General features: G+C 39.1%; 1 protein-coding gene across 2 annotated transcripts in view; it reads right to left on the bottom strand.

The window, feature by feature from the left end:
• The window catches only part of pex3 (peroxisomal biogenesis factor 3), a 30,366-nt gene that overhangs the window by 4,315 nt on the left and 110 nt on the right, over positions 1-25,941 (bottom strand). The window contains exons 1-11 of one of the 2 annotated variants that reach the window (XM_028820280.2): positions 25,719-25,938; positions 21,241-21,372; positions 19,795-19,876; positions 17,809-17,852; positions 14,449-14,573; positions 14,083-14,149; positions 9,896-9,950; positions 8,605-8,773; positions 6,022-6,092; positions 4,426-4,548; positions 846-942 (exon numbers count right to left, since the gene is read on the bottom strand). In XM_028820280.2, the coding sequence (XP_028676113.1) occupies positions 846-942; positions 4,426-4,548; positions 6,022-6,092; positions 8,605-8,773; positions 9,896-9,950; positions 14,083-14,149; positions 14,449-14,573; positions 17,809-17,852; positions 19,795-19,876; positions 21,241-21,372; positions 25,719-25,791 (1,038 nt within the window). In that variant the 5' untranslated portion in view covers positions 25,792-25,938. Of the gene's footprint in view, positions 1-845; positions 943-4,425; positions 4,549-6,021; positions 6,093-8,604; positions 8,774-9,895; positions 9,951-14,082; positions 14,150-14,448; positions 14,574-17,808; positions 17,853-19,794; positions 19,877-21,240; positions 21,373-25,718; positions 25,939-25,941 lie in introns of those variants that run through there. The other variant, XM_051919531.1, reaches the window with a different exon arrangement.

Raw genomic sequence — 25,941 nt, 5'->3', positions numbered from 1 at the left:
CCTCCAACTTAAGGCCAACTATATATGATAAAGATCTTCTGATATTTATTATGTTTTTAATGAGTTTTCCTTACAATATTTATCTGTAATCAACTATCCTGGGTCAGAGTGTTGTAAATAGTCCTCACACTGTCTGTCAGAAAACTCCCGTCTCTGTTAAATTTTAGCAGTAGTTTAACTTACCATTGCTTTATCTCCTGAAGTAGCCTATAACATTTAAACTTTTAACATTTAAAATCAGTCTTGCAGTGCCCGCTGTTGTGGAAGTGAGCTCCCACAGGAACATCCCTAATGCCATGCATAATGTGAGACCTGTGTAAATTCATTTTTGGCGCTGTGTTACTCCAGTTTCTTCCACATGTTTCCAAGTACAGAATTCTGTAGACCACATTAGATGATGTACAGGAAAATGATCCCTTTATCCAATCCATGCTCTTGTTGGGAGTGTGGTATAACTACCCAATCTGTAGTGTACATGTGAGCACAAGTTTCACATCTTTCCTGTAGGCAGGGAGATGTACCGTTTTCTGTTGTCATGTCCTCATGGGGAGCGTCGTAGAGTTAGTTGCTGCAGGTTGGTTGGCTGTCTGTATTCCAGGAAGGGGAGGTTGTTTGAGTAAGTCACTCAGCTTGTCATCCCTATTTAGGATGGACTGAAGTTCTTTTATAATTTTGCCAAGTAGTTCCAGATGTGGGTTATAGGCCAAGGTTCCTCCATAAATAGCCACCATGGTATACCACTCTACATCTGCATATTATACTTAGAAATGTGGTAATTTAAGCTTCCAACCAATGTTAGGGTTAGGGGTAGGGTTAGATTTTAATAAAAAGATATTAAATCTTACCTGCACAAAATGACTTGGAGTCTCGCTGCAAATTGAATGAATCTGTCCATTGGCTATGGGAATGACTTTGGCAAGTGGAAGACTGACATTGGATAGACTAAAAAATAAAGAATGCAGAACTTTTTTCATATTTGTTAAGATTTTCTGAAACACTGTAAGCAATTTTTAATTTCTGTAACTTAATTCCCATATATAAATTTTAATCTGGAATAAGTAGAAATGTGTCAACAGATAAATAAAAAGAGTTAGTATTCTAAGGAGTGAGTAAATTGTCAGAAAACAGAAGTAAAACATTTCACACAATGTGTTTATCAGTGCTAACAAGGTGATAATGTCATCTGCTCCATTAATCTGCCGCTTATAAAAAAGGTGCCAAGTATATGAAGTGCATTACTTACAAGGATACGTAGCAGCACGATTTTAAAAAGACAGTTTAATCAACAGAGGTCATTTGCTTCATTATGTCTGTCTACATTGCACCTGCCTGATGACTGTTTAGTATTTTAAATGAAAGGGGATTTCTGAAGGCTTAAAACATGAAAGGAGTTTTAAAAAGATTTAAAAAATGCAAAGTCCAAAGCAGTAATGGTGACATCAAAGGAATACCTCATCGTGCAGTGCCTATAACAAAAGTATTCAAGTTCAACGTCCAAAGTTTTTATTTTGTCATGTTTACTCAAGAAAACATGAAATTTGCCTTCTCAGTGGCTTCCAGTAACAGACAGAAATTAAATAAAACAATCTGGAGACAAGACAGGTTGAAACTTACACTGAAATTCTAAAATGTTTACATCATTTGGAAAACAGATTACATGTTGACTACTTCTAACATTCTGAAAGTACACAATGGCTACAATTATACATAAGAAAAACTCTCCGACAGTCCTTATTGAAAAGACATACGGCACTGGGATGAAAGGAATTTCGGGAGCGATTCGTGTGGGTCCCTGATTTACTGAAGTTAAGTTCTGGGTGTGATGGGTGTCAGTCATCAGTTGAGATGATTTCCAGTTTTTTCAGCATTGCCCTCTGGCACACACTTGCCAAACTGTCTACAGTACGTCAGCCCTAATAGCTTTAGCTGCAAGTTTGCTAATCTGCCGTAAACGTGTTTTATATTTTGATTTGTTCAACCACTAAACCAGATGATGAAGTTGAAACTCATGACAGACTGCATGACACTGTGATAAAAGGATGACCCGAGGTCCAAGTCTGCTTTACGGAGGAGAAATGAGTGCAGATAGCATTTAGTGTCCATCCATCCATTCATTATCCAACCCGCTATATCCTAAGTACAGGGTCACGGGGGTCTGCTGGAGCCAATGCCAGCCAACACAGGGCGCAAGGCTGGAAACAAACCCCAGGCAGGGCGCCAGCCCACTGCAGGGCACACACGCACACACCAAGCACACACTAGGGACAATTTAGGATCTCCAATGCACCTAACCTGCATGTCTTTGGACTGTGGGAGAAAACCCACGCAGACATGGGGAGAACATGCAAACTCCACGCAGGGAGGACCCGGGAAGTGAATCCGGGTCTCCTAATTGCGAGGCAGCAGCGTGCCTCCTGCATTTAGTGTCCTTTTTTGTATTTATATTTCAATTAATATCTTTTGTAGTTCCTAAGTATTTATAGTTAGTCACTATTTCTTGTATTCACCACCTTGTAAGTTTTCACAATTCAATTTTTGACAATAAATGCCTTAAGATAATAATAGTTCTTTACAATTATATATTGTTGTTTCTCACTACTCAAAGAGCTTTACACAGTACGTGGGGAGCCACTTCAACCACCAGTAATGTGTAGCACCCACCTGGATGATGTGACGCAAGCCATTCTTGAGCCATGAGCTGTTAGGTGGTAAAGGGATGAGAGATAGTTAGCCAATTAGAGGCAGGGGATGATTAGGGGGCCAAAATGACTTGACCGTGAAGGGGAATTTAGCCAGGTCATTGGGATACACCCTACTCTTTATGAAGGACGCCACAGAATATTTCATGACCACTGGGAGTCAGGACCTTGATTTTAAAATCTCATCCAAAGTGTCACCATCACTGCACTGGGTCTTTGGGATCCACACATAGACCACTGGGTAAGCGCCTCCTGCTAGCCTCTCCAACCCCTTCTTCCAGCAAAAACCCAACATTTTCCTGGTTGGTCTCCCACCCAAGTACTGTCAGGACCCAAACATGTTTAGCATCAGGTGGATTTAGTGTTCTGAAGTGAATGTGGTATGGCTGCAGTGTATTCCAAATTCTCTAATTTACACCTGAAACTGAGGAGGGACAACACCACACAAACACATTTTAAACAAAAAAAAAATGACTAGCTTGGTTCATTGATACAGTATATGGCCAGAAATATGTAGGCACCCCTCCAAATCATTGACTTCAGGTGTTTCATTGTTAACAGGTGAATAAAATCTACACATAGCCATGCAATCTCCATTGACACACATTGGGTCATACTGAAGAGTTTGGTGACTTTGAACATGGTATTGTCAGAGGATGCCACCTTTGCCACAAGCCAGTAAATGAAATTTCTGGTCTGCTACATCTGCCTTGGTCAACTGGAAGTGTTATCATTGTGAAGTGGAAGCACAGAGGAGCTACAACAGCTCAGCCATAAAGTGGTAGACCACACAAACTTACTGAGCAGGGCCACCGAGTGCTGTAGAGCATGAAAATTGGCTATGTTCTGTGGGATCACTCAGAGTTCTAAACTGCCTCTGGAAGCAACATAAGCTCAAGCACTGTGCCTTAGGAGCTTCACAAAATGGGTTTCTATTAGCGAGCAGCTGCACACAAGCCTAATATCACCATGTACGTGGTGAAGCATTGGATAAAGTGGTGTAAAGTATGCCACCACTGGACTCTGGAGCAGTGGAAACGTTCTCTAGAGTGATGAATCACAGTTCCCTGTCTGGCAGCCTGATGGGTTTTGGGGATGCCAGGAGAACGCTAGCTTCCAGACTGAATAGTGCCTACTGTAAAGTTTGGTGAAGGAAATAGTGGTCTTGGACTGTCTCACATGGTTTGGGCTTATTTCCATTGCTTGTTAATGCTATAGCATTAGACATTTAAGACAACTGTCAGCTTCGAATGTTGTGGCAACAGTATAAGAAAGGCCCTTTTCTGTTCCAGCATGACTGTGGCCCTGTGCACAAAGCCAGGTCCATAAAGACATGGAGGAACTTGCGTGGCCAGCACACGACCTTGACTTTAACCCTTTGGGATGAATTAGAACAGAAACTGCAAGCCGGGCCTTCTCGTCCAACATCAGTCCTTGACCTCACAAATGCCCTTTTGTCAGAATGTGCACAAATTCCCACCGACACACTTTAAAATCTTGTGGAATGTTTTCTTAAAAGAGTGGAGGCTGTTAAAGCCACAAAGCGGGGGTGGTTGGGGCAACTCAATATTAATGCCCATATTTTTGGAATGGGATGTCCAACAAGCTCATATACATGTGATGATCAGCTGTCCACAAACATCTGCCCAAAATAGTATTAATTTAAAATACTGCATTTTCATTTTAAGAATAATTCACAATAACTATAACCTAGAACAGGACTGACCAGTCAACAGGAGATCCCTGCCCCGAATCTTGATCAGTAGGTCTGAAGAATTCGGCCATGTTGTCCAATAGTCGACTAAAGCCTCGTTGCAAGCAGGTATTCAAAACCATGTTGAAGTCTGGACTGTAAGCATAATAGAAAATAAAAAGATTGACATTAACTTATGATTTAAATTAAATATTGCATTTGCTGAAGACAAGGCAGCAACTGAAATAAGATGCATGAAATTTCTGGAGATGCAGACATGGACTCATACCAAGCCTTTGATTGAATCCTTCTATTGTTTTTAAAACCTACATCCTATTACAAGGTTTAAATGAGCTGGAGAAAAATCACAGCAACATAGGGCACCAGGCAAGATCCCCTGCTGGACTGGATGCCAGTCAATACCAGTGTGAATTCCTCCACAAACTGCATACTAGGACAACTTAAGCTCACGTCATATTACACGACTTCTAGTTGGAGGGGAAATCATACTTTAGGACTGCAGTTGCTGATCTTCTTTCACAAATTATATAAATTCAGACAACTAGAAATTGTCGGTGTTGTCAATTTATACTGTGTGATGACTTACTGGCACAGTTTCACATTTCCAAAAGTATTGTGAGCTGGCCGCTTTTTCTGACAGCCAATAACATGCTGCCTGACAGAGCAGGTGCCCATGTGAAGGTTTTATCGGTACAGTGAGTTCAGCCACGATATCTTCCTCTTTCTTTTCTTTTCTTTTTTTAAATCTGTTATGGTATGTAAAACACAAAACAGACAGAAGAGCCACTCTTCTGTTAGTGAGGTTCAAAATACCTGTGTTCTTCATTCCTCGTCACTGCATTATATGCATTGCACCTTCGGATAAGTGTTCATTGGTTGTCCTTTCTCATGCAAGAAGAGCCCATCCCTATGACTTAAGACAAAAATCAAACCTGCAGTTGCTGGGAATGTCATACTACATGACCAACAACCACAGGAGAGTGTTGTGACTGCCCCCCCACTTGCGAAGATTATATAAATGAAGTCTACAACTGGAAATCATGGGAAAAGCCGTGTAATGTGACATGGCCTTTGGCTGCTAGTACACTGAATCCAGATTTGATTGTTCAAAATTCACTTGTTCTGCCTGTGTTTGGTGGAGATTTTTTTTCCACCCAAAGACAAAAACTATGAAAAAGTAGACATAAAATGGGAACCAGGGATGAACTCACTAATTCTTAACATACAAATCAAATGCACTCTACAAAAAGTACAGAAGAGGGTTGAGACCGAGTGTTGGGTTCTAATCCACAATGTGAATATGTGATTATTTTTTAATGGACCTTATAACCATGGGGCTATCATATAGATTCCATGGAGCCATTAAATAGATTTGACTTGGGTCTTAATTCTAATACTACAAGGGCCATGATAACCACAAACCCTTAAAAAAATAAACTTTCATGCATTAAAAGACAATTCTCTCATTCACTCCTGGACACTCTCCTTTACTCAAACGTTAAGTCAGTTCAAACCTGCCATTTTAACTATAGGGACTGACCTCCGAGGGCCTTCAAAGTCAGTAAAACTGCACAGGTTCTGTGTGTGTATGCACAGGAAATCACTAACCTTTCTAACATGTCCCTTGTTTCATTTAGCAACTTTATCGTCACAGCATCTTGCTCTGTCAATCCACATGCCTACAGGGAAAATATGAAAAGAGGAGGGGAGAAAAAAGGGACCAAGTGCATCATAAGGCCAAATGTTTATAATTCTGCCGAATATCATCTTCACATAATTTTGCTAGTGTCCATAATACACAAGACGAAGTTACACTTGTTTCAAGGAGAGAGTCAAAAAAAAAAATCCATCCGTCCATTTTTCTTATTTGCTTATGCAGTTCAGGCTCCAGCCATATTTCTCCTGCGACCCTGATCTGGATTAAGTAGGTTACAAAATGACATGGCATTTTTCCAGTTCTATATGCTTTAATAAAACAGAGAAATGTTATAGTTTACATACATATATTCTCAAACTCGCTTAATCCAGTTATGGTAATGGGGGGGCCAAAGCCAATCACTGGGAATTAAGAAGGATACAACCCAGTACAAGGCACAGGTCTATCGCAGGGCAGACATGCACACACCCACCTAGAAGCAGTTTAGAGATGCCAATCCAGTTCCCAAATGCCTTTATGTATATGGGAGGAAAACATGGGAAGAATGTGCAAACCCTAAACACAGAAATGACTGGACAAAAACAAAACAATAGATCTATGAGACTGAAACTCAAATCCCTCGTCACTGTGCTACTGTATTGGATAGATTATTTAGGGACACAATAAGTTGGGTAAAATTAGAATACTGTTTCTAAATATATTGTACAGAGTAAATTATCAGAGAAGAAACAATAGGTCAAGAGGCAGTAGGGAAAATCCATATTACTAACCGAAGGTTGTAAACCGGATGGACGCAGGACGCATCGAAGCACACGCGCACTGCAACGAGCCCGCCCATAGATAACGACACAGCCACAGAAAACACAGAAACGAGAAGGTTATAAACCGGATGTCACGCGCACTGCAACGAGCCCGCCACCTGTAAACTAGACGTGCTCTAATCCACTGTGCCAGTAATGTAGATCACATAACAGTCATTCAGTTTAGCGCCCGCCCCAGAGTCCAGATTCAAACGCGGCGGCTTCCCAGAGTCAGTAGGTGGCGCCCAAATAACACAACGTAGTGCGCCGTGGCGCCCGCCCCAGAGTCAAACGCAGTGGCTTCCCAGAGTCAGTACGTGGTGCCCACACAACACAACCTGTGAGCTACACTTGCTCTAATCCACTGTGCCAGTAATATAGATCACATAACGGTCACAGACTCTAACCCAGCGGCTTCCCAGACTCAGTGGCTGGCACACCACCACCACAACCTGTAAACTGAACTTGCTGTGCCCCACTCTGCCAGCAGTCGGTGTCAGCAAAGGCAACGGAATCACGTCTCCACAAAACGAGACCGCTTTACTACAGATATGCTTATGTAAATTGCCATTCTTGGATTTCCGATTTGCTAGCAAAATCGCGGGCTTACTTGTATGAACAGAAACAGAATAAAATTGTTGTCTTCAATGTGACAGTAAGGGGGAAACCAATTTAGAGGAGTCCCAGACACAATAATACACGTTCTCAAAAGAAAAAAAACCAAAACAAAACAAAAAAATTAATTCTGTCATCAACCATAGCAAACACAGAAGATTAGTGTAATTGAAATGAAAATGAACTTAAAGCGACATCACAATTTGGAAAGAGACCCCTCAACACTAACATCAGAGCTATTCTGTGCTATGAGCTACTCTAAAGGCAGAATTCACATATTTGTGGAGATCATTTTAAAGAAAGGAAGGCCTGCAATCACTTAAACATGTACAGGGCACTGAAAAATGCACAACAGCATGCATAACTATATAAATCTACATTAAAAAAAAATCTAATTAGGTAGTATACCAGAAACAAGGACAAATTCAAAATATTGTAGCAATAAGATTAAAAAAATTATATTTCAACACTTGTACTAATATGTTATCTACAAAGGTCTTCAAAGAGTCAAAAATGTCTCTTGACAATCAACAGCAGTTAATACATTAAGACGACTGAACGGACTGTGCAGTGTTCAGGCAGGATGTTTGAATTACTCGGTGCAGGCTGATTGCTGTGTGATGTTTCCACATTCTCCCCATTGCTCTACTTTGGATACCTAAGTTTTTCTCCCTTATCCCTAAAGATGTTCCCTGGAAATTCCAAATTGGCCTCATGAGAGTTTGTGGATCTTCTCATGGACTCGGGCTTTGTCCCAGAGTAGGTTAGGATTGCTGTGGAATTGGCTGCAGCCACCTCCAAACCAGAAGTGGACTGACAGGGTTTAAGAATATAGTTAAGTAATTCATGTGCTCCACAATTTAAAATTCAAACTTTTGTGTCACGTGTAGATAGATAGTACAATGAGATTCCTATTTGCGTGTCACCTATAAATGTGTGACAACACTGCAATACAAACAGTAGGCAATGAATAATTTCTCAAAATCCACAGTACATCAGTTTTGATTATATTTTAAATAAGGAACAGTTGGCATCCAACTATCTATTGCTTATTATCTACTTCGTGATTATATAACACTTGTTTGCTGTGATACCATAGAAAATGGCAAAAAGGGCTACCTGTTCAGCTAAAGTATTCTCCTCATCTGGCATCATGTAACAAGAAAGAGGAGACTTGTTTACGCTGTCCTCGTCTTGGTCTTTATGTGCTCTGTGTTCCACGTACTCTCTGATATTTGATATATGTTGCTCCAGTTCTGGCAGTGATATGCGCTGTTTGAGAGAAATGCTGTGAAAAGACAAACAGAGATAAAGAAAAACAGAAACAACAATTTTGAGCTCTGCTTTACAGTTATGAAATCAAACACACAATTGCATGAGTTATCCAATTACCTAAAACATTCACTAATGGCTCCTTTTTTGCTTCTCAAAACTACCAGAATGACAGCTGACAACAAGCTTTGTCTGGTAAGTATCCATAAATGTTCTGCCTGTGTTTTCTAAATTTGGCATTTTCAGGTTATGCTTTAAAAAATAAATGTCAATGTCTCTGTCACTGTCTCATAGCCTACATCTGGGGTTCTAGAACTCCAGTCCTGGAGCGATACTGTGGCTGTTGATTTTCCATTCAAACCCTTTTCTTAATTAGCAACCAGTTTTTCCTGCTAATTAACTTCTTTTTCCTTCATTTTAATTGACTTGCTATTAGAACATAGACCCCTTAATTATTTCTTACTTCTTTAATTAGCCACCAAACATTAATGAGATACAAAATGATCCAAAACATGACCAGAGTCCATCATACAATATTCAAAAACAGAGAAAGGTGAAGGCCTCAGTAATGTTGATCTGGTCCACAAAACATTTTGACGGTATTCTCAGAAAAAAAGAAAATCAACAATTTTGGGACTGTCTGGTGTTGCATATTGAGGGCACCAACAAGACATGCAATTAAGTAATGGGCTTAATGAACAACAAGAATTGTCTTCTGATTGGAGGCCCCAACATAGCTGGTCATTAAATGGCTTACTTCACATCTCATCTCATTTCTGTTTGGGTGCTGTTTAAGCAAGAAAAATTAAGCAATTCTGAGGACTGAAACAAGTCATATAAAGGGAGAAGGAAGTTAATTAGTAGCAAAAACTGGTCACTAATTACGATCAGGGTTAGAATGAAAACATGTAGCGACATAAGCGCTCTAGGACCAGAGTTGGAGACCCCTGACCTACATTAAATAAAACAGAACTGAGTTACAAATTTAGAAGGGGAAAAATGAAAATCAAGACCAATATTACTTGTGAAAATGGATTTTAAAAATTATGGAATTTACACTCAAAATAGGACAGTTTAGTAAATGTGACTTTGTTCCATTTTGGGTGGAAACATATGATTAAGATAAAAATGTACTTACTCTCCCAAAACCTTCTGTACGCTCTGTTTCACCACAGTTATTAGTGCAATCAAACCTTGATAAGATAAAAATTACATTATTTCTGTTATCTTAACCACACACATCCATTGGTACCTACTTATAAAAGGAACCAGCCCACTCCTCCACACAGCTAATCATGTGCCTCCAGCTCAACATATACAGCATGCAGACATGGACAAGACAAGTGATAAAAGTTGTTGTGATTTATTTTTTGGTAAATTATGTACGTATTTTATTAGCTCTTTGTGGAGGATTTGATTTTGTTATTTTAATGGGATTCATATTTTTGAATGTTATTTTTGCACCTTCTAGAGTCACATGACTCATTCTGTTGCATTGATGGCGTAACATCCACACCATAGAAGTTCAGTGGCAACATGCAGAGCTATCCCTCGATGGATAAAGAAAAGCATCTTTGTTGTTCTCAGTAATTTAGATTTCAAAACGAGTAGAGCGGTTTTGTTTCAGTTTTCTGATGTCGCCTGTGTTTTCAAGACATTCTCTTTTCAGTTCTTCCCTTTAACTTGGTGCTCAATATTCAATCATTTTCCTTAATAAATAAATGACCAAGTATAATATTTTTGTCTCATTTGTTTGACTGGTTTCTCTTTATCTACTTTTCGGACTTGAGTGAAAATATGATGATGTTTTAGGTCATATTATGCAGAAATATAGAAAATTCTAAAGGGTTCACAAACTTTCAAGCACAACTGTAAAATCTGGAATAGCTTACCAATAGAAATTCACCAGCTAATACAGCGGAGCACTTTAAAAAAACTGCTAAAAACACATTATTTTAACTTGGCTTTCTCATAGCTTCATTTTAGTTTAATCCTGATATTCTGTATGTGTATTTAATTATCATCATCATTCATGGTGGCTCCGAAATCCATATTAACCCCTACTTTCTCGGATGTTCTTTTTCTGTTTTTTTGTGATGGTGATCCACCACCATCACCTGATCAAAGCACCGTGCTGTTCCTACATTGATGGATCAAATGCCAGAATCACCATCATCATCATCATCATCATCAAGTGCTTCCATGTGAATCCTGAAAACCATGAGGACTGATTCTGATTAAGATCATTTGTGTTAGGTAGAATGCCTAGAGGGAGCTGGGCGGTCTCGTGGCCTGGAACCCCTGCAGATTTTGTTTTTTTTTGTTCTCTCTGGCCATCGGACCTTATTGTTATTCTATGTTAATTAGTATTGCCTAATTTTATTTATTTTGTCTTTTTTCTTCATCCTGTAAAGCAATTTGAGCTACATTATTTGTATGAAAATGTGCTACATGAATAAATGTTGTTGCCAGTCGCAATAACTTTTGTGTACCTGTGTGGGCACATAACACATTTAAGTGAATTTGACTGGAATATGTTTATTTGTGATGGTAGTTCCAGCATCTCACTAACAGCTGCTGTCTTGAGATTTTCATTCTCTATGCACTCTAGAATTTAGGCTGAATAGAGTGATAAACAAAAAAAGAAAATCCAATGAGTGTCAGTTCTGTTGACTCAAATTAATTAGACAGGTTAAAGTAAACTCCTGTTTTGTGGCAATAGTACAAGCTTAATTTTGACAGAGCAATGTAGTTTAGTTTTCTATGCAAAAGTTATGCCTCTTGATACCAACCGAGTGTCATTTGAACACCATGGTGCATCTAAGAATTGTTGCCTACCATGTGTAGCGCTTTATGGCAACAGTTCACCCTTTTCTAAATTGATACTTCAAGAAAATTGATATGTCACAAAGTGCAAATCACAACAGTGACTTTAGTTTACTCCAGTGGCCTGTGCAATTCCAATATCTCAGTCCTAAAGAAACCCTTTGGGATGAAGTGGGAAGGAATTTGTCTGATACGGGCTAGTTGGAGTAAGACTACTTCATATATAAAGCAAAGTTGACTAACTGACTCACTAACTCACTCATCAACAATAACACTGAATCCTGTTCAGTTAAAAAGCTGAAATGTGGCAGGATTGTACATCTAGGGAAGTAGTCATTCCCTAAGAAAAAACTTTTTGATGTATCAATACCCCCAAAAATAAATACCCCAAAATGTCAAAAATGCTTTGACTGGTTTGATGAAATGATAGGAAAAAGAAACTTAGCTGACCCGTGTTTTTTTTTATTTGTTAGTACACTTAGAGGACACAGCAGAATTGGTTGACAGCAGCACTAACCAATAGGGTGGACAGATGACTAAACAGGAGATGGTGTCCTGGACAGAAAATAAGAGATGTGATAATGTTTGGTGTGTATAGTGAGGGATGAAATGGAAGTTGAAAGTTCAGTGAAGCTTAAGAGAGAGGCGAGGCTCAATGATTAGAAGTGGGCTATGAATCTTGAGTGCCAGTGCTGGCCACAGCGGCTGTGAGTGTAGGTGCTGCTTGTAAAAATGGAGGGAGAGAGAAAGTAGAGTTGGAAGTGGGTTCCTTGGATCTGAGACAAGAGGGACTAATGGTGTTAGATTAAACTTAATGGAGCCACCACAAGCTACTCTACTGTAATATACATTCACACCTACAGAATTTTTAAAGGAGGCCTCCATCCCAACCTACAAAATGGTTAACATTTACATGCGTGTCTGCATACTTTGAACGGGAATGCCACACCTGTACCCACTCCCCAAAATTCGTTACATATACATAGCACTTGCGGGGTGTTTGTAATAAGTTAAAGTAAAACATGATTCAGTGGCTAGGGCAAAAAAAATACAAGCTTGAACAAACAAATTATTGTTTATTATTATATTATTATTATATTAGTGAATTTCCCCTTGGGATTAATAAAGTATCTATCTATCTGAAAAATACAAAAAAAAAATACTTGAGTAAACAACATCAATAAGAGAAAATTGTAAACATCAAACTTCACCATTATTCTTCAAGATTTTAATTCAAAAGAATAAACTGTAATGAATCGGACGCTGGAATGTTTTATTAATGGACAATTGTGTATAGCATCTTCAAGAGTAAACAGCTCCAGGGACCTAACTATATTACTAATTATTTGACTGATACCTTTATCCAAGGTGACTTACAACATGTGAGATGCAATTGGTTGGTCAGGACCAGGATTCGATCCTCCAACCTCAGCGTTTGAAGTCCAAAGTCCAAAACTCTAGCCACTATACAACACTGCCTGCCCAAAATATTAGCCCTTGGTTAAATAAAAAAAATTCAAATATTGTATACAGAAAGTACAAGGGTAAATCAAAACGTAAAGGCAATTTGAAAATTACGCAGTTACCGCAACAAATAGAAGCTGACTCAATACCAAAGTTTCTTCTAAAGAGGAACCGAGTATTTTTAAGCAGATTGTCACTGAAGATGAGACATGGGTCCATCACTGTAAGCCGAAAAGCAAGAGACAAAACATGCAGTGGAAACACCAGTCTTCTGAAGTAAAGAGGAAATTGAAATGACGGCCTTCATCCAAGAAAATCAAGATGAGCTTCTGTTTGAGACACAAAGGGTCCTATTCTGGCACATTTCCCGGAACATGGACAATCAGTGACCTCTGCTATGCTTACGAAGAAACGGAAACCTGAAATTCACAGCAACAGAAGAGGAATTCTGTCAAAATCAGTCTTGCTGCTCCAACATTATCCTAATTACTGTCAACTTAAAAAGGCTCTCTGTGGTTGGAGGTTCACCTCTGATGACAAGGTTAAGGAAGCAGTGCAGTGCTGGAGTCAGCAGCAGCCAAAAAATCTTCTTCTTCCAAGGAATGAAGAAGTAAATGGAACAATACAAGAAGTGCAACTACTTGAAGGGGGAGACTACATGAAGAAGTGATACAACTGTTACGTTCAATGGCCCACAGGTACCGGTCTTAAAGGGCATGTTGCCTTTACTTTTTGATTCTCCCTTGTACTTTGTTAGATAGTACTTCTGATACATCTGATTAACTGACGGCAACATAACTAAGGTCCACAGTCTTATGAAATTTCATGAGTGAAGCTGGGTAACAGCCAGTTATATATAAAAAATGAAGCCTAACAATCTGTTCAGAAAAGGCTGGTGTAAACGGTTGTGCAATATGCCACATTTACTGCACTTATTATTTTGAATTTATGTATTACAACAAATGCGGTTATAATTCAATGAACAAAAAGTGTGATGAAAATTAAAAAAAAAAATAATAGTCTTATCTAACTTACCATCTCCTAAAAGATGCTGAATACTTGATAGATATTGCTGCTGGACCTCAGGGGGTGCGAAAGGTACCTGAAATAAAGAAATGCTTGTGAGCTGAAGGACCTCTTTCTTGCCTCTTCTTTCCATGTCAAAGTTTTTCACCTCAATAAAGCAAACCATGCTACACACACCACCTGATTTGAACATTACATGAACATAAGACATTTTATCTTATTAAGAGGTAGAATGGAAACTGAATTAACTTTTTCATTGATTGGTTAAAAAAAAAAAAAAAAAAAAAAAATAGAAAAAGAGTTTAACAGGTTTTCATTAGGGGGAAAACTGGAATGCGCAATGCTTAAAATTTAAAATATAAAAAGTTAACTTACCATTCCATTTTTGCTGACGGAGGAGTTATCCAGATAGATGTATCCACCAATGATGTTTAACTGGACCCGCAATAAGACAACAAGCATACAAGTGCTGTACACGGCTACAATGCTCCTTGTGAAACCTAAGAAGTAAAAAAATCAAAGTAATGGGGAACCCTCTGAATGTGTCGATAATAATAGTGAGATTGAATCTGTTAAATTTATTAATAACTAGACAAAGAGCCCGTTTCGACAACGTAAGATGAAACGGGCACGAGTTTGTGTCAGCAGTGTATGAAGAACAAATGATAAGTAACGAAGTTGTTTTGTAATGATTGTAGTCCACTTTACTCATTACTGTACAGGCTTGTACTGTTAGTTGATGAATTTTCCAGGTCTATAGTATAATATTGAATGATGAATGTTCCAGTACAATATGGAATAGTAATAAGTATAAGCACCACAAACCTGATATAGGTGTATTGAATGAATGCGTAATTCAATCAGAATGCGTAATTAGGCCTTGAGCTGTAGTCGAAATCGCCTTTCAGGCCTCTAGAGCTTTAATCGAAGTCGCCTTTCTCTTTGAATTTTTGCGGTTGTAAATCCGCCGCCTGCCGCGATGTTGGGGTTGGATGTCGGTCTCGTAAGGTTTTTCGGGCAGCTGTGCAGAAGGCGACTGTGCATTCAGCTTCGGATGTGCGCAGAAGACGACTGCACATTCGGCTTCGGACGGACGTGAGTGAGTGAGTGAGTGAGTGAGGAGGCAGGTGAATTATGTATTAAGATTCAATATGACACTAGGCAAAATGTCCAGAAAATGCATTTATTTTGCAAAGTATGATGCAATACTGCTGAATAATAAAGACACAATGTAAAAAAATCAATAATTAAAATTACATATAAAAATTATACAATTATAATTAAAACAGGAAGTGCTTACAAATATCTCTTTTTTCATATCTTCCTGTATAACAAAAATCTGCTTAAAGTAGGAAATTCACACACCAAAAAAAAAAAAAACACAACACACAAAAATATAAAACTTAATAGTTTTAAAAAGGGATATCTAAGTCAGAATTAGGAACATTGTTAATTTGTAGAAACCACAAATGAAATAGGAATGTGATGGCAGAACTTCATATGGTCAACCAAAAGCCAGAAATCAGCTGGGGCCCAGCATAAGGATTTTTTTTTTTTTTTTGTGATAATTCAACTCTGTGCCACAATCGGATGTTCTTCCGATGTTCGTTGGGATGCTGGGTAAAGGGCCCAGGGTATTAGGAAACACCTTGCCAGTCAGATCCATGTGTCAGTCTCTTAGGACGTAGAGAACCCCCAGCTAGATGTAGTGAGCACCAGAGGGTAACAGTTCATGGCTAGACGTCCACAGTCTTAGAATGGTTGATACAAGTACCTGTAGATGACTAATTGGAAAAGCTGAAGCCATCAAAAAAAATAAAAAAAATAAAATCAGCCTAACAAAAATGATCCTTTTGTGGAGCTCTATAATCTCAAACACTGTTAAACAGAGAATCCATTCTAAACTGGGCCTTGTGTTCAAACTTAAACACATACTGATATAAAACAAGCTACTGCACCAGATAATTAGAGGCATAAGGATAAGGGGAATTAAGTCAGTCAGGGACGGATATTTAACTGGGAAGAGAACCAATAATGGGGGTCTACAGTGTACCAACCCAGACTTTATTTTAATCTGTGAGCACATCAGAAGGGACAGTTTAATAAACTTTGACAACCAGGTCATTGCATTTAGGTTCTGGTTTCTTTCATTAGTTTCTACAGTAGTGCCAAATAACAGAAATGTTCTTAGTTTGAATATGCTGTATAAAGCAACAGCACTCACGTAATTGCTCATATTGCTTAAAAAAAGTCTTCCAATTATAAAACTGATTGGTTGATTTTCATTTCTCAAATTGGTTTATAATGGACAGATTGGTGAGCGTACTTCAAGATTATAGGTACTGTGACCTGTCCAAGTTTCCTTGTTAGTACAGTTATTATTTGTTATCCCTTCCATTAATGCCAACACTGTTTCCGATGTAAAATACACATGGGGAGGGATGATATTTGCAGAATGAAAAAAAGAAATCTACTGCTAGTCTGAACTGCGGAGGCTTACGTACCCTATTAAAACAGTGAATGAAACAATGGAATAACAAAATAAATGGTGAACAGTAATTGGACAAAGCCTGCCATTAGCTCAGAGAGTCGTCAGGCCCTACTCAAATAATTGAATAAACAGGTAAGTACACTCTGTGAATTGCAGTTCAGACCACTTTGGGAAATTAATTAAGTCAGAGGCAGAAGAATGATGTTTTCTCCAATATGACTTTTTACCTAAGATTCTTTTTCCTTAAACCTAGACAGGTTGTGTACATCTTTCTGAAATCACCATTTCTTTTTTGGGATGGGACAGGTGTGGTTCCTATGGGTTTGTAATGATCATTGGATGGTTTAGATTTCTCAACCAGAACAAAGCAACCAGTCAATCCAAGATCAGCCAGTTTATCTGAATCTCACTGGAAAACAGGAATGGCCATCTCAAAACAAGTAACGTGGTGTCTCTCCATTTTGAGCAGCGTCCCCTCTACAATAAGATACCACCTGAACACTGACCTCCTCATCCTTTAATGGTGAAGATTTTACATCGGAGTGTGATGGTCTCCTCTCTTTAGTTAAAAATAAAAAGATGTTCTTATATAAAATATCCATCTCTCCGTGTGCTCATGTGCTTTTAAAACACTTCTAGAGATTTTTTTTTAAATCATTTTAAAGATATTGAAGAATTTTACCTGAATGGGAAACACAGTCAACCTAAACCATGTTAATTTACAATTGGCAATTAACTGGAGTATCTGGGGGAAAAAAACAAGTGTGCAAAAAATGGAGAAAAGGTGCTGAGCCCAAACAGAACATATCCCATTTAAAAACTGAACACTAGTCCTTGCAGCTTTAACCCTTTGCAGTCATATTTAATTTTCAACGTCACGCTACATTAGTCGTAATTAATTATTGAAAAAACGCCAATAATTACAGCAGTTATTTTTTCAAGCACGTAGGAATAACACAGGCCACTTTTCTCGACCAGGCGACTGTGCAAATCGGTCAGAAACTTGCAGGGCCACCAGCGGTGGCCTGACGACCTATAGCGCACTTTTTACTAAGGCCAGTTTTCTGGCCTAACGACCGCAAAGGGTTAAAGTAGCCATGCTAACCACTGTGTCACAATGCTAAACAATAATGTGTTAAAAGAATGATATAAAATTCATACATAGAGTCGCTAATATAAAACAGTATATTGAAGGTATAAATTGTACTTTGCATTTAATAAACCAATAAAATTATGTTACTTACTAATTATCTTTAGATCTTCCCAAATCTCTAATTTATTTGGAGGCCTTGATTTAAAAAAAAAAAAAACAAAAGAAAAACACACACAAACACAAGCTGATTAGACATCTTTAAACAAAGAGACATTTCTTACCACTATGGTAATTTAAAACCTGTTGTGAAACATCTGCTACAAAACTGCAGAATGTAATTAAAAAAGTTAATGTTGTCACGTACTCGAGTGGGGCGGTATGGTGGCGCAGTGGTAGTGCTGCTGCCTCACAGTAAGGAGACCTGGGTTCGCTTCCCAGGGTCCTCCCTGTGTGGAGTTTGCATGTTATACCCGTGTCTGCGTGAGTTTCCTCCCACAGTCCATAGGTGCATTGGGGATTCTAAATTGTCCTTAGTGTGTGCGTGCCCTGCGATGGGTTGGCGCCTGCCCGGGGTTTGTTCCAACCTTGCACCCTGTGTTGGCTGCGATTGGCTCCAGCAGAACAACACCGTGACTCTGTGTTAGGATATAGCGGGATGGAGGAATGTACTCTGAGCATTTGGAGCATATAAGAGAAGTTATTTATGTGCAACAACGTCGCTTTTGTAGAAATTCATTGTACGAAATTTGAGATGGGTGTTGGCTTTTGTCAAGATTCTTGTAACTATTTTGTTGTTTGCTGTGTTTACATAAAATGTCACCTGCTTCACAGACTTTCTAGCTTTTTTCTGGCAGATTTGTTTCTATACAGGCAAGGTGTATTTTACATGCTGTGAAAGACCATGCAATTTTGGCCTCAGGGGCTTGATGTATAAAGACAAGAAAATCAAGCTTAAAATCCTTAGATTGAGTCTTTTCCTGCATTAAAGTGGGTTCAGAAAATCAATAGCTAGACATATGAAATGCTAGTTTAGGACCATTGAGAAAACCAACAATATGACCTGGATATACTGTATCAGTGCTTTCCTGAGAGCAAATGGATTTAAAATAGGGTAATTTATGGCAAAAGAAATTGGCATTAAAACCCTGATTAGTGCCACTCTTGTTTTTATTGGTTTGTAAGTAGTTTGAGCGATGTGTCTTCTATTGATATGTCTCATTCGATTTGTTAAATGTTAGGCCGATTACCTACTACCTATTTATCAACTTTGTTTCGCAGCAGTTCAGCAGCATTATATACTGTACCTTAAATAATGATTCCAAATTCAAAGGATATGTAACTAAAAGCAAGTAATTTCTTTAATGGTTCTTTATATACACTACATGTTGTGATGGATGGCCGGGGATCTTGCCCTACCAGGAGGCCAGGGAGAGCAGGGGAACAGGAGAAGGGCAATTCATACACCTGGGTTGGATTGTGGCTACGGGCTTAGGGCTTAGAAGCTGAAACCTGTTGGGGGCCGTGGCCACCAGCTCCAGATACAAGGCCTGTAGCACTTCCGCCACACCCGGAAGTGCTGCCAGAGGTTAATCGGTGAGCACCTGGATCTCTTCCGGGTGCAGTATAAAGGAGGCCGCCTCGCATCAGTAGGGGAGCCAGAGTCAGGAGGCAGAGGATTGAGCTGGAGGAGTGGAGGTGGCAGAAGGAAAAGAAGAGAAGTAAAAAGGGACCGAGTATTGTGCTGATTTATGCATGGCGTGGTGTAAACAAGGAAGAATATAATAAATTTGTGTGTTTTGGACATTGTGTGTCTTTGGTGTCTGTTTGTAGTCGGGCTGAACTTCGACAATGTACAAATGAGAACAATACAAGGAACAGTATGCAGAGATATACAGTAGTTTCTATAAATAAAATTAAAAAAAAAAAGGTATAACGGGGGTGGGGTTCATCACTTGCAGTGAAAGGTTGGAATCGTTTTAACCAGATACCACATTTTTGAGGTACTTTTCATAAAAATACACCCTAATGGTCAAATTATTGTAGTGAACAAGCAAACAGTAGGCCATTTGGCATAAAAACAGATGAGGCTGCCATAAAACACAGGTCTTCGGTTAAGTACATTTTGAAAGATACTCACTTGTTCTTTAGTAAAGCTGTAAGACTTTCAGAATTTAAAAGCTGCATTATGGTGTCTCGTAAAGTTGGAAGCATTGATAATACTGCAAAAAATATAAAATAAAATTAAGCATAGACAAACATTTTTACAAAAAACAATATACATATGTACACACAGTTCTGAAGGTGTAATTTACTAGGGCTTGGAATAAATCAAATTACCAGTGATCTGACTGACAGGCTACAACACGGTATTACGCATGTGTGCTTGGGGATCACATTCAGGGTTCTATTAAGGTCAGTGATTCCACTCTGGGAATGACAGGGGGACACTTCTGGAAAAATCAGCACACATCAAAAGAAGAAAACTAAAGTCACATGGGACTGACTTTTTGAACAGAAACTCAACTTGCTCTGCCTTCATTGGTCAGTAGTCCTCTCTTCAGTTCAAAATGTCAATCCCATGTGACTTTAGCTTTCAGTTTATGATGTGTGCCGATTTTCCAGAAGTATCGGTTTAACAATATTTCAGTATATAATGCATGTATTTTGCGAGTTTTGAATACACAACTGGATAACAGACATGTGGATTATGCAACACCAGAAATGCAAATTTTTTTTTTTTTCCCCATGGAAGTTCCTTCAAATCTTTTTAAGTTGTACCGCATTGGTCACCATTGGTTTGTATTATATCAAACTTTTTTTAATCTCCATACTGCATAAACACATGACATTAGAAGTTTCTCTCTCCCATCACTATAAACTACAAGGGGTAAGCACAGATGTGGCCTTAGGGCCGACCAACCCCACGCGGGGCTGGTTACGTGAAATGCTGTTACTGGTATGTGTGGACCGTATAAACTTGCACACAAATTTAATAAAAATAATGTTAACATACACTGGATTTTCTCATTACAGTGTTCAGCTAAATTTTTGCAAGATAACACGAGGACTTTATCAAAATATAACTGGAGAATATAACTTGACAAACACGCTCGAACAGTGGGGCCCCCTTAGGCACGGGGCGGCCGCCCCACTTGCCACCCCCAAATGCCGCTCTTGGGTAAGCAACTCATTAAAGAATATTATTTTTGGGTGGAGTATTCCTTTTTAAGGATACACAAAATTTCATGTGACAGGAAAAACTAGATAGTCCTTGTCATAAATCACACGTCTGGTCATTCGTGTTCACAGATTAACTAGACAGACCTGTTGATGTTAGTTATTATTTAAATGTGTGTGCTGTACCTGTTTCCAGATCTTTCTGATCTGGTGGAAGTCAATGACAATAAACAGGCTTATCAGTATTTGATTAGATAAACAGATGTTTGGACTTGTGGGTCACTGCTTCACAGCCAAACGCTAAATTCCAGTGAGACATACAGTGCAAAAATGAGTGAGGTCTCTATAGGGAGGAAAACTGTCAGACTGGCATATTCACTGTATAAATGACTGCAGACTACCTCACCTGTCATGTTGCAGGTACGCTGATTGCTCTCAAAATGAAACTGACGACGGGCTTGTGCAATGTACTCTGCTGCTTCTCGCTCCTGCAGCTCTCGGATTTTACGCTGTGCATATTTGCCTAATATATAAACACCTATAAAAAAAAAAAAAAAAAAAAAAACAAAGAAGAAAAAATGTTTAGTATGGATGTTCCTATGCTGCAGATTCATGGATAAACAAACACACCACGCCACAAGTGGCTAAATTGTGTAAGGGGTGTCTAAAATGTCAATCATTTCAAAGATCAATGTCAAAATGTATAGTTGTGCTTGAAAGTTTGTGAACCCTTTAGAATTTTCTATATTTCTGCATAAATATGACCTAAAACATCATCAGATTTTCACTCAAGTCCTAAAAGTAGATAAAGAGAAAACAGTTAAACAAATGAGACAAAAATATTATACTTGGTCATTTATTTATTGAGGAAAATAATTGAATATAAACATATTTGTGAGTGGCAAAAGTATGTGAACCTCTAGGATTAGCAGTTAGTTTGAAGGTGAAATTCAAGTCCGGTGTTTTCAATCAATGGGATGACAATCAGGTGTGAGTGGGCACCCCGTGTTATTTAAAGAACTCTATCTATCAAAGTCTGCTCCTCACAACACATGTTTGTTGAAGTGTATCATGGCACGAACAAAGGAGATTTCTGAGGACCTCACAAAAAGAGTTGTTGATGCTTATCGGGCTGGAAAAGGTTACAAAACCATCTCTAAAGAGTTTGGACTCCACCAATCCACAGTCAGACAGATTGTGTACAAATGGAGGAAATTCAAGACCATTGTTACCCTCCCCAGGTGTGGTCGACCAACAAAGATCACTCCAAAAGCAAGGCGTGTAATAGTCGGTGATGTCACAAAGGACCCCGGGGTAACTTCTAAGCAACTGAAGGCCTCTCTCACATTGGTTAATGTTCATGTTCATGAATCCACCATCAGGAGAACACTGAACGACAATGGTGTGCATGGCAGGGTTGCAAGGAGAAAGCCACTGCTCTCCAAAAAAGACATTGCTGCTCGTCTGCAGTTTGCTAAAGATCACGTGGACAAACCAGAAGGCTATTGGATTGTTTTGTGTTTTTGTGAAGAATGTTTTGTGGACGGATAAGACCAAAATAGAACTTTTTGGTTTAAATGAAAAGCGTTATGTTTGGAGAAAGGAAAACTCTGCATTCCAGCATAAGAACCTTATCCCATCTGTGAAACATAGTGGTGGTAGTATCATGGTTTGGGCCTGTTTTGCTGCATCTGGGCCAGGACGGCTTGCCTTCATTGATGGAACAATGAATTCTGAATTATAGCAGAGAATTCTAAAGGAAAATGTCAGGACATCTGTCCATGAACTGAATCTCAAGAGAAGGTGGGTCAGGCAGCAAGACAACGACCCTAAGCACACAAGTCGTTCTACCAAAGAATGGTTAAAGAAGAATAAAGTTAATGTTTTGGAATTGCAATAAGTCAAAGTCCTGACCTTAGTCCAATCAAAATGTTGTGGAAGGACCTGAAGCGGGCAGTTAATGTGAGGAAACCCACCAACATCCCAGAGTTGAAGCTGTTCTGTACGGAGGAATGGGCTAAAATTCCTCCAAGCCGGTGTGCAGGACTGATCAACAGTTACCAGAAACGTTTAGTTGCAGTTATTGCAGCAAAGAGGGGGGGTCACACCAGATACTGAAAGCAAAGGTTCACATACTTTTGCCACTCACAAATATGTAAAATTCGATCATTTTCCTTCATAAATAAATGACCAAGAATAATATTTTTGTCTCATTTGTTTAACTGTTTTCTCTTTATCTACTTTTAGGACTTGAGTAAAAATCTGATGATGTTTTAGGTCATATTTATGCAGAAATATAGAAAATTCTAAAAGGGTTCACAAACTTTCAAGCACAACTGTAGACCATATTATGCAGTAATACTTTTTCATATGCATTTACTGAATATTATATATATATATATATATATATATATATATATATATTATATATATATAAATCAAAGTGTATGTAAAGATAAAGATTCTCAGTTTTCCAGTTATGTATAACATGCATTTACAATTTTTTTTGACACTGCAAATGCCAAAGCCAAACCTGTAGCTTACATGTAAGCAAATACAAACAAAATAAGGGCAGTAGGGATGGATAAGTTTGAGTGGTTGATGAACCCACCTTAATAAAAAGGATAAGAATCTGTATATATGCCTGTCTCTATCATTTTAACAGATTGTGCAATGCAAACGTCTGTGGTAATAAAATGCATTGCATTTGCCATTCCGACAGATGGCACGCCACAAACGTTATAGCTTTTATGAATTCCACACCAAATGCCATATAACAGATATGTGCACCACGTTTATCATTCCAACAGATTGTGCATCAAAGATTTGTAGCTGTGAATTTTACTATTACATGTTTCTGGTGCGCCATCTGTTGGAATGACCAATGCAACATGCATTACAAAATACAATCCAATAGATTATGTACTATAAACACCGGGTTTATACTTCACACGACGTGACACATGCTGCAGTGGATGCTCCTGCTACAAGAGTGTTTTACTGTTTATACTTGCGCGCGTACTTTACATAAATCTGGAGGAATCCAGCAGGTGGCAGTGAGAGATATTATCACGGTGAGAACAGGTTCGTCTTCGCTGTGTTGTGAATTGCCTGGAACACCCATTAAATTCCGATGACACCTGACCGCAATATCTCTGAAAAGAATGTTTAATGATTACATCCATTAATCCAGGGATGTGTCCATTCCAGCAAGCACTGGGAACAAGGCAGAAACAATCCCTGGACGGGACCTCAGCTCATTACAAGGTGAATACAAGCACACACATACACTGGAGTCATTTTAGCGGCACCAAATCCCCAAATCTGCATACCTTTGGAAGGAAACCGGAGCACAGTGTGGAAACCCAGCAGGAAAACATGTAAACTCCAGGCAGGGAATATCAGCGACGTGACTCCCTGCTAGACAGCAGTGCTACCGCTCTGCCACCGTGTCACCCCCATGTGTGTAACTATTAACAGTATTCATTATTTAAACGAAATTAACGATTTACCTGTAAAATGTAACATACATACTTTAATGCTTTTCATCATGAAAGTGATATCAAGTATAAATCTAAAGATTCTAAATGTGCAGAGAGTTGGAATATCATACATTTAATGTGCTCAGTGTGGTGATCTATTGCTGCTTGCCACTGTTGTCAGGTCAGGAGGAAGTCCAAGAAGCTTGTAGCGATTAAAAACTGGGATGACGTTTACGACGGTCTGCTTTAATGATAAAGTAAACTACGAGGTCAAAGTGGACATTTCGAGATTAAGGTCTAGAACACTCATACATTTACAGAGAAATAATGAAGCACACTTCTTGGGTTTCTCTGCTACAGATTCTTACAAACCTGGCTCAAGGCCTGCAGATGGAAAGATTTTTGTCCCATTTAGAATACTTTGACATCCTTCCTGACTATTTTAGAAAGATTTTTTTGCTTTCTAAGGTAATTCTTCACAGTCTCATTTAGAATTGATTCCACCCTGGCACCCTGGGCTGCCTGAATGGGCTCAGGCACCTAAACCATCTTCTAAACCCATTTACTCAGAGCAGAGTGGCAGGGAGGTTGGATCCTGTCCTAGTAAGCATCAGGCGCAAGGCAGGAACAAAACCTGGATGGGACACCAGTCCATCGCAGGGTGAAGACACACACACATTAGAGGCTAACTCAGCATTGCCAGTCCAGGTGAAGACACACACGCACATACGTGAGGGCCCAATTTAGCATTGCCAATCCACCTAACCTGCATGTTATTAAAATTGGGGGAAGAAACCCATATAGACACGGAGAGAATATGCCAGCTCCACATAGAGAGGTACCAGGATGTGAACCTTGGTCTGTTTACATCTCACTACTTACTGAATTTGGGGGATTGATCAGCATAAAGAAACATCACCTAATGCAAATGTGTAAAACGCCTATCCTGCTGGCTGAATGATACTCAAAAACACACAAGTCCACGTCCCAATGGCGATCACTTTACTAGGGGGCCAAAAATGTTTCAAACTCCAAAGCGCTTCGAGATGCGGAGAAGCAGCCAGTAAATGCGCTCGCATTTTGGACTCGTTTTACTTCGCCAGTATTGTCAGCTCTGACCTCTCTCTGAAATGCGGATTAGGAAATACATGGATGGGCAAGAAATCTCTTTATCTCATTAAACACAACGCTAACGACCTTTCACACGTGTCACCCGACAGAAGCGAGATTAACAAACAAACATGGATTTATTTCACCTCAACCATCCGAGTATCAAATCTCAATGACGTTACAGCCAGTTAGGCGAATTGACAACTTACGTGTGTTTTGCACATCCCTTTGACAGCTCAGTTTGGGCTACCTGTAGACCGTGGGCGAGAACGAAATGAAATGAAGAGATTACCTCCAACGACAGCTCCGGCAAAAATAAACTTCCTTTTGTGCCTCTTCAAGAAATTCCACGTGGATGTCAACATCTCCTTTCCCCCAACCGCGAACCTAGGGATTAAAACAGATGCGTCTCTTTCAAAGGTAACCTTTCTCCCGGTTACATTTAACCTGCCAATATGTGCAATCCCAGATATCACAATGTACGTGCAGGCTCTTCGACTCGGCGCTCGACTCTT

This window comes from Erpetoichthys calabaricus, chromosome 15 (assembly GCF_900747795.2).
Source record: "Erpetoichthys calabaricus chromosome 15, fErpCal1.3, whole genome shotgun sequence".
NCBI lineage: Eukaryota > Metazoa > Chordata > Cladistia > Polypteriformes > Polypteridae > Erpetoichthys > Erpetoichthys calabaricus.
Note: the sequence above shows the minus strand (reverse complement) of the source record. Positions and strands in the feature narration are given on the sequence as shown.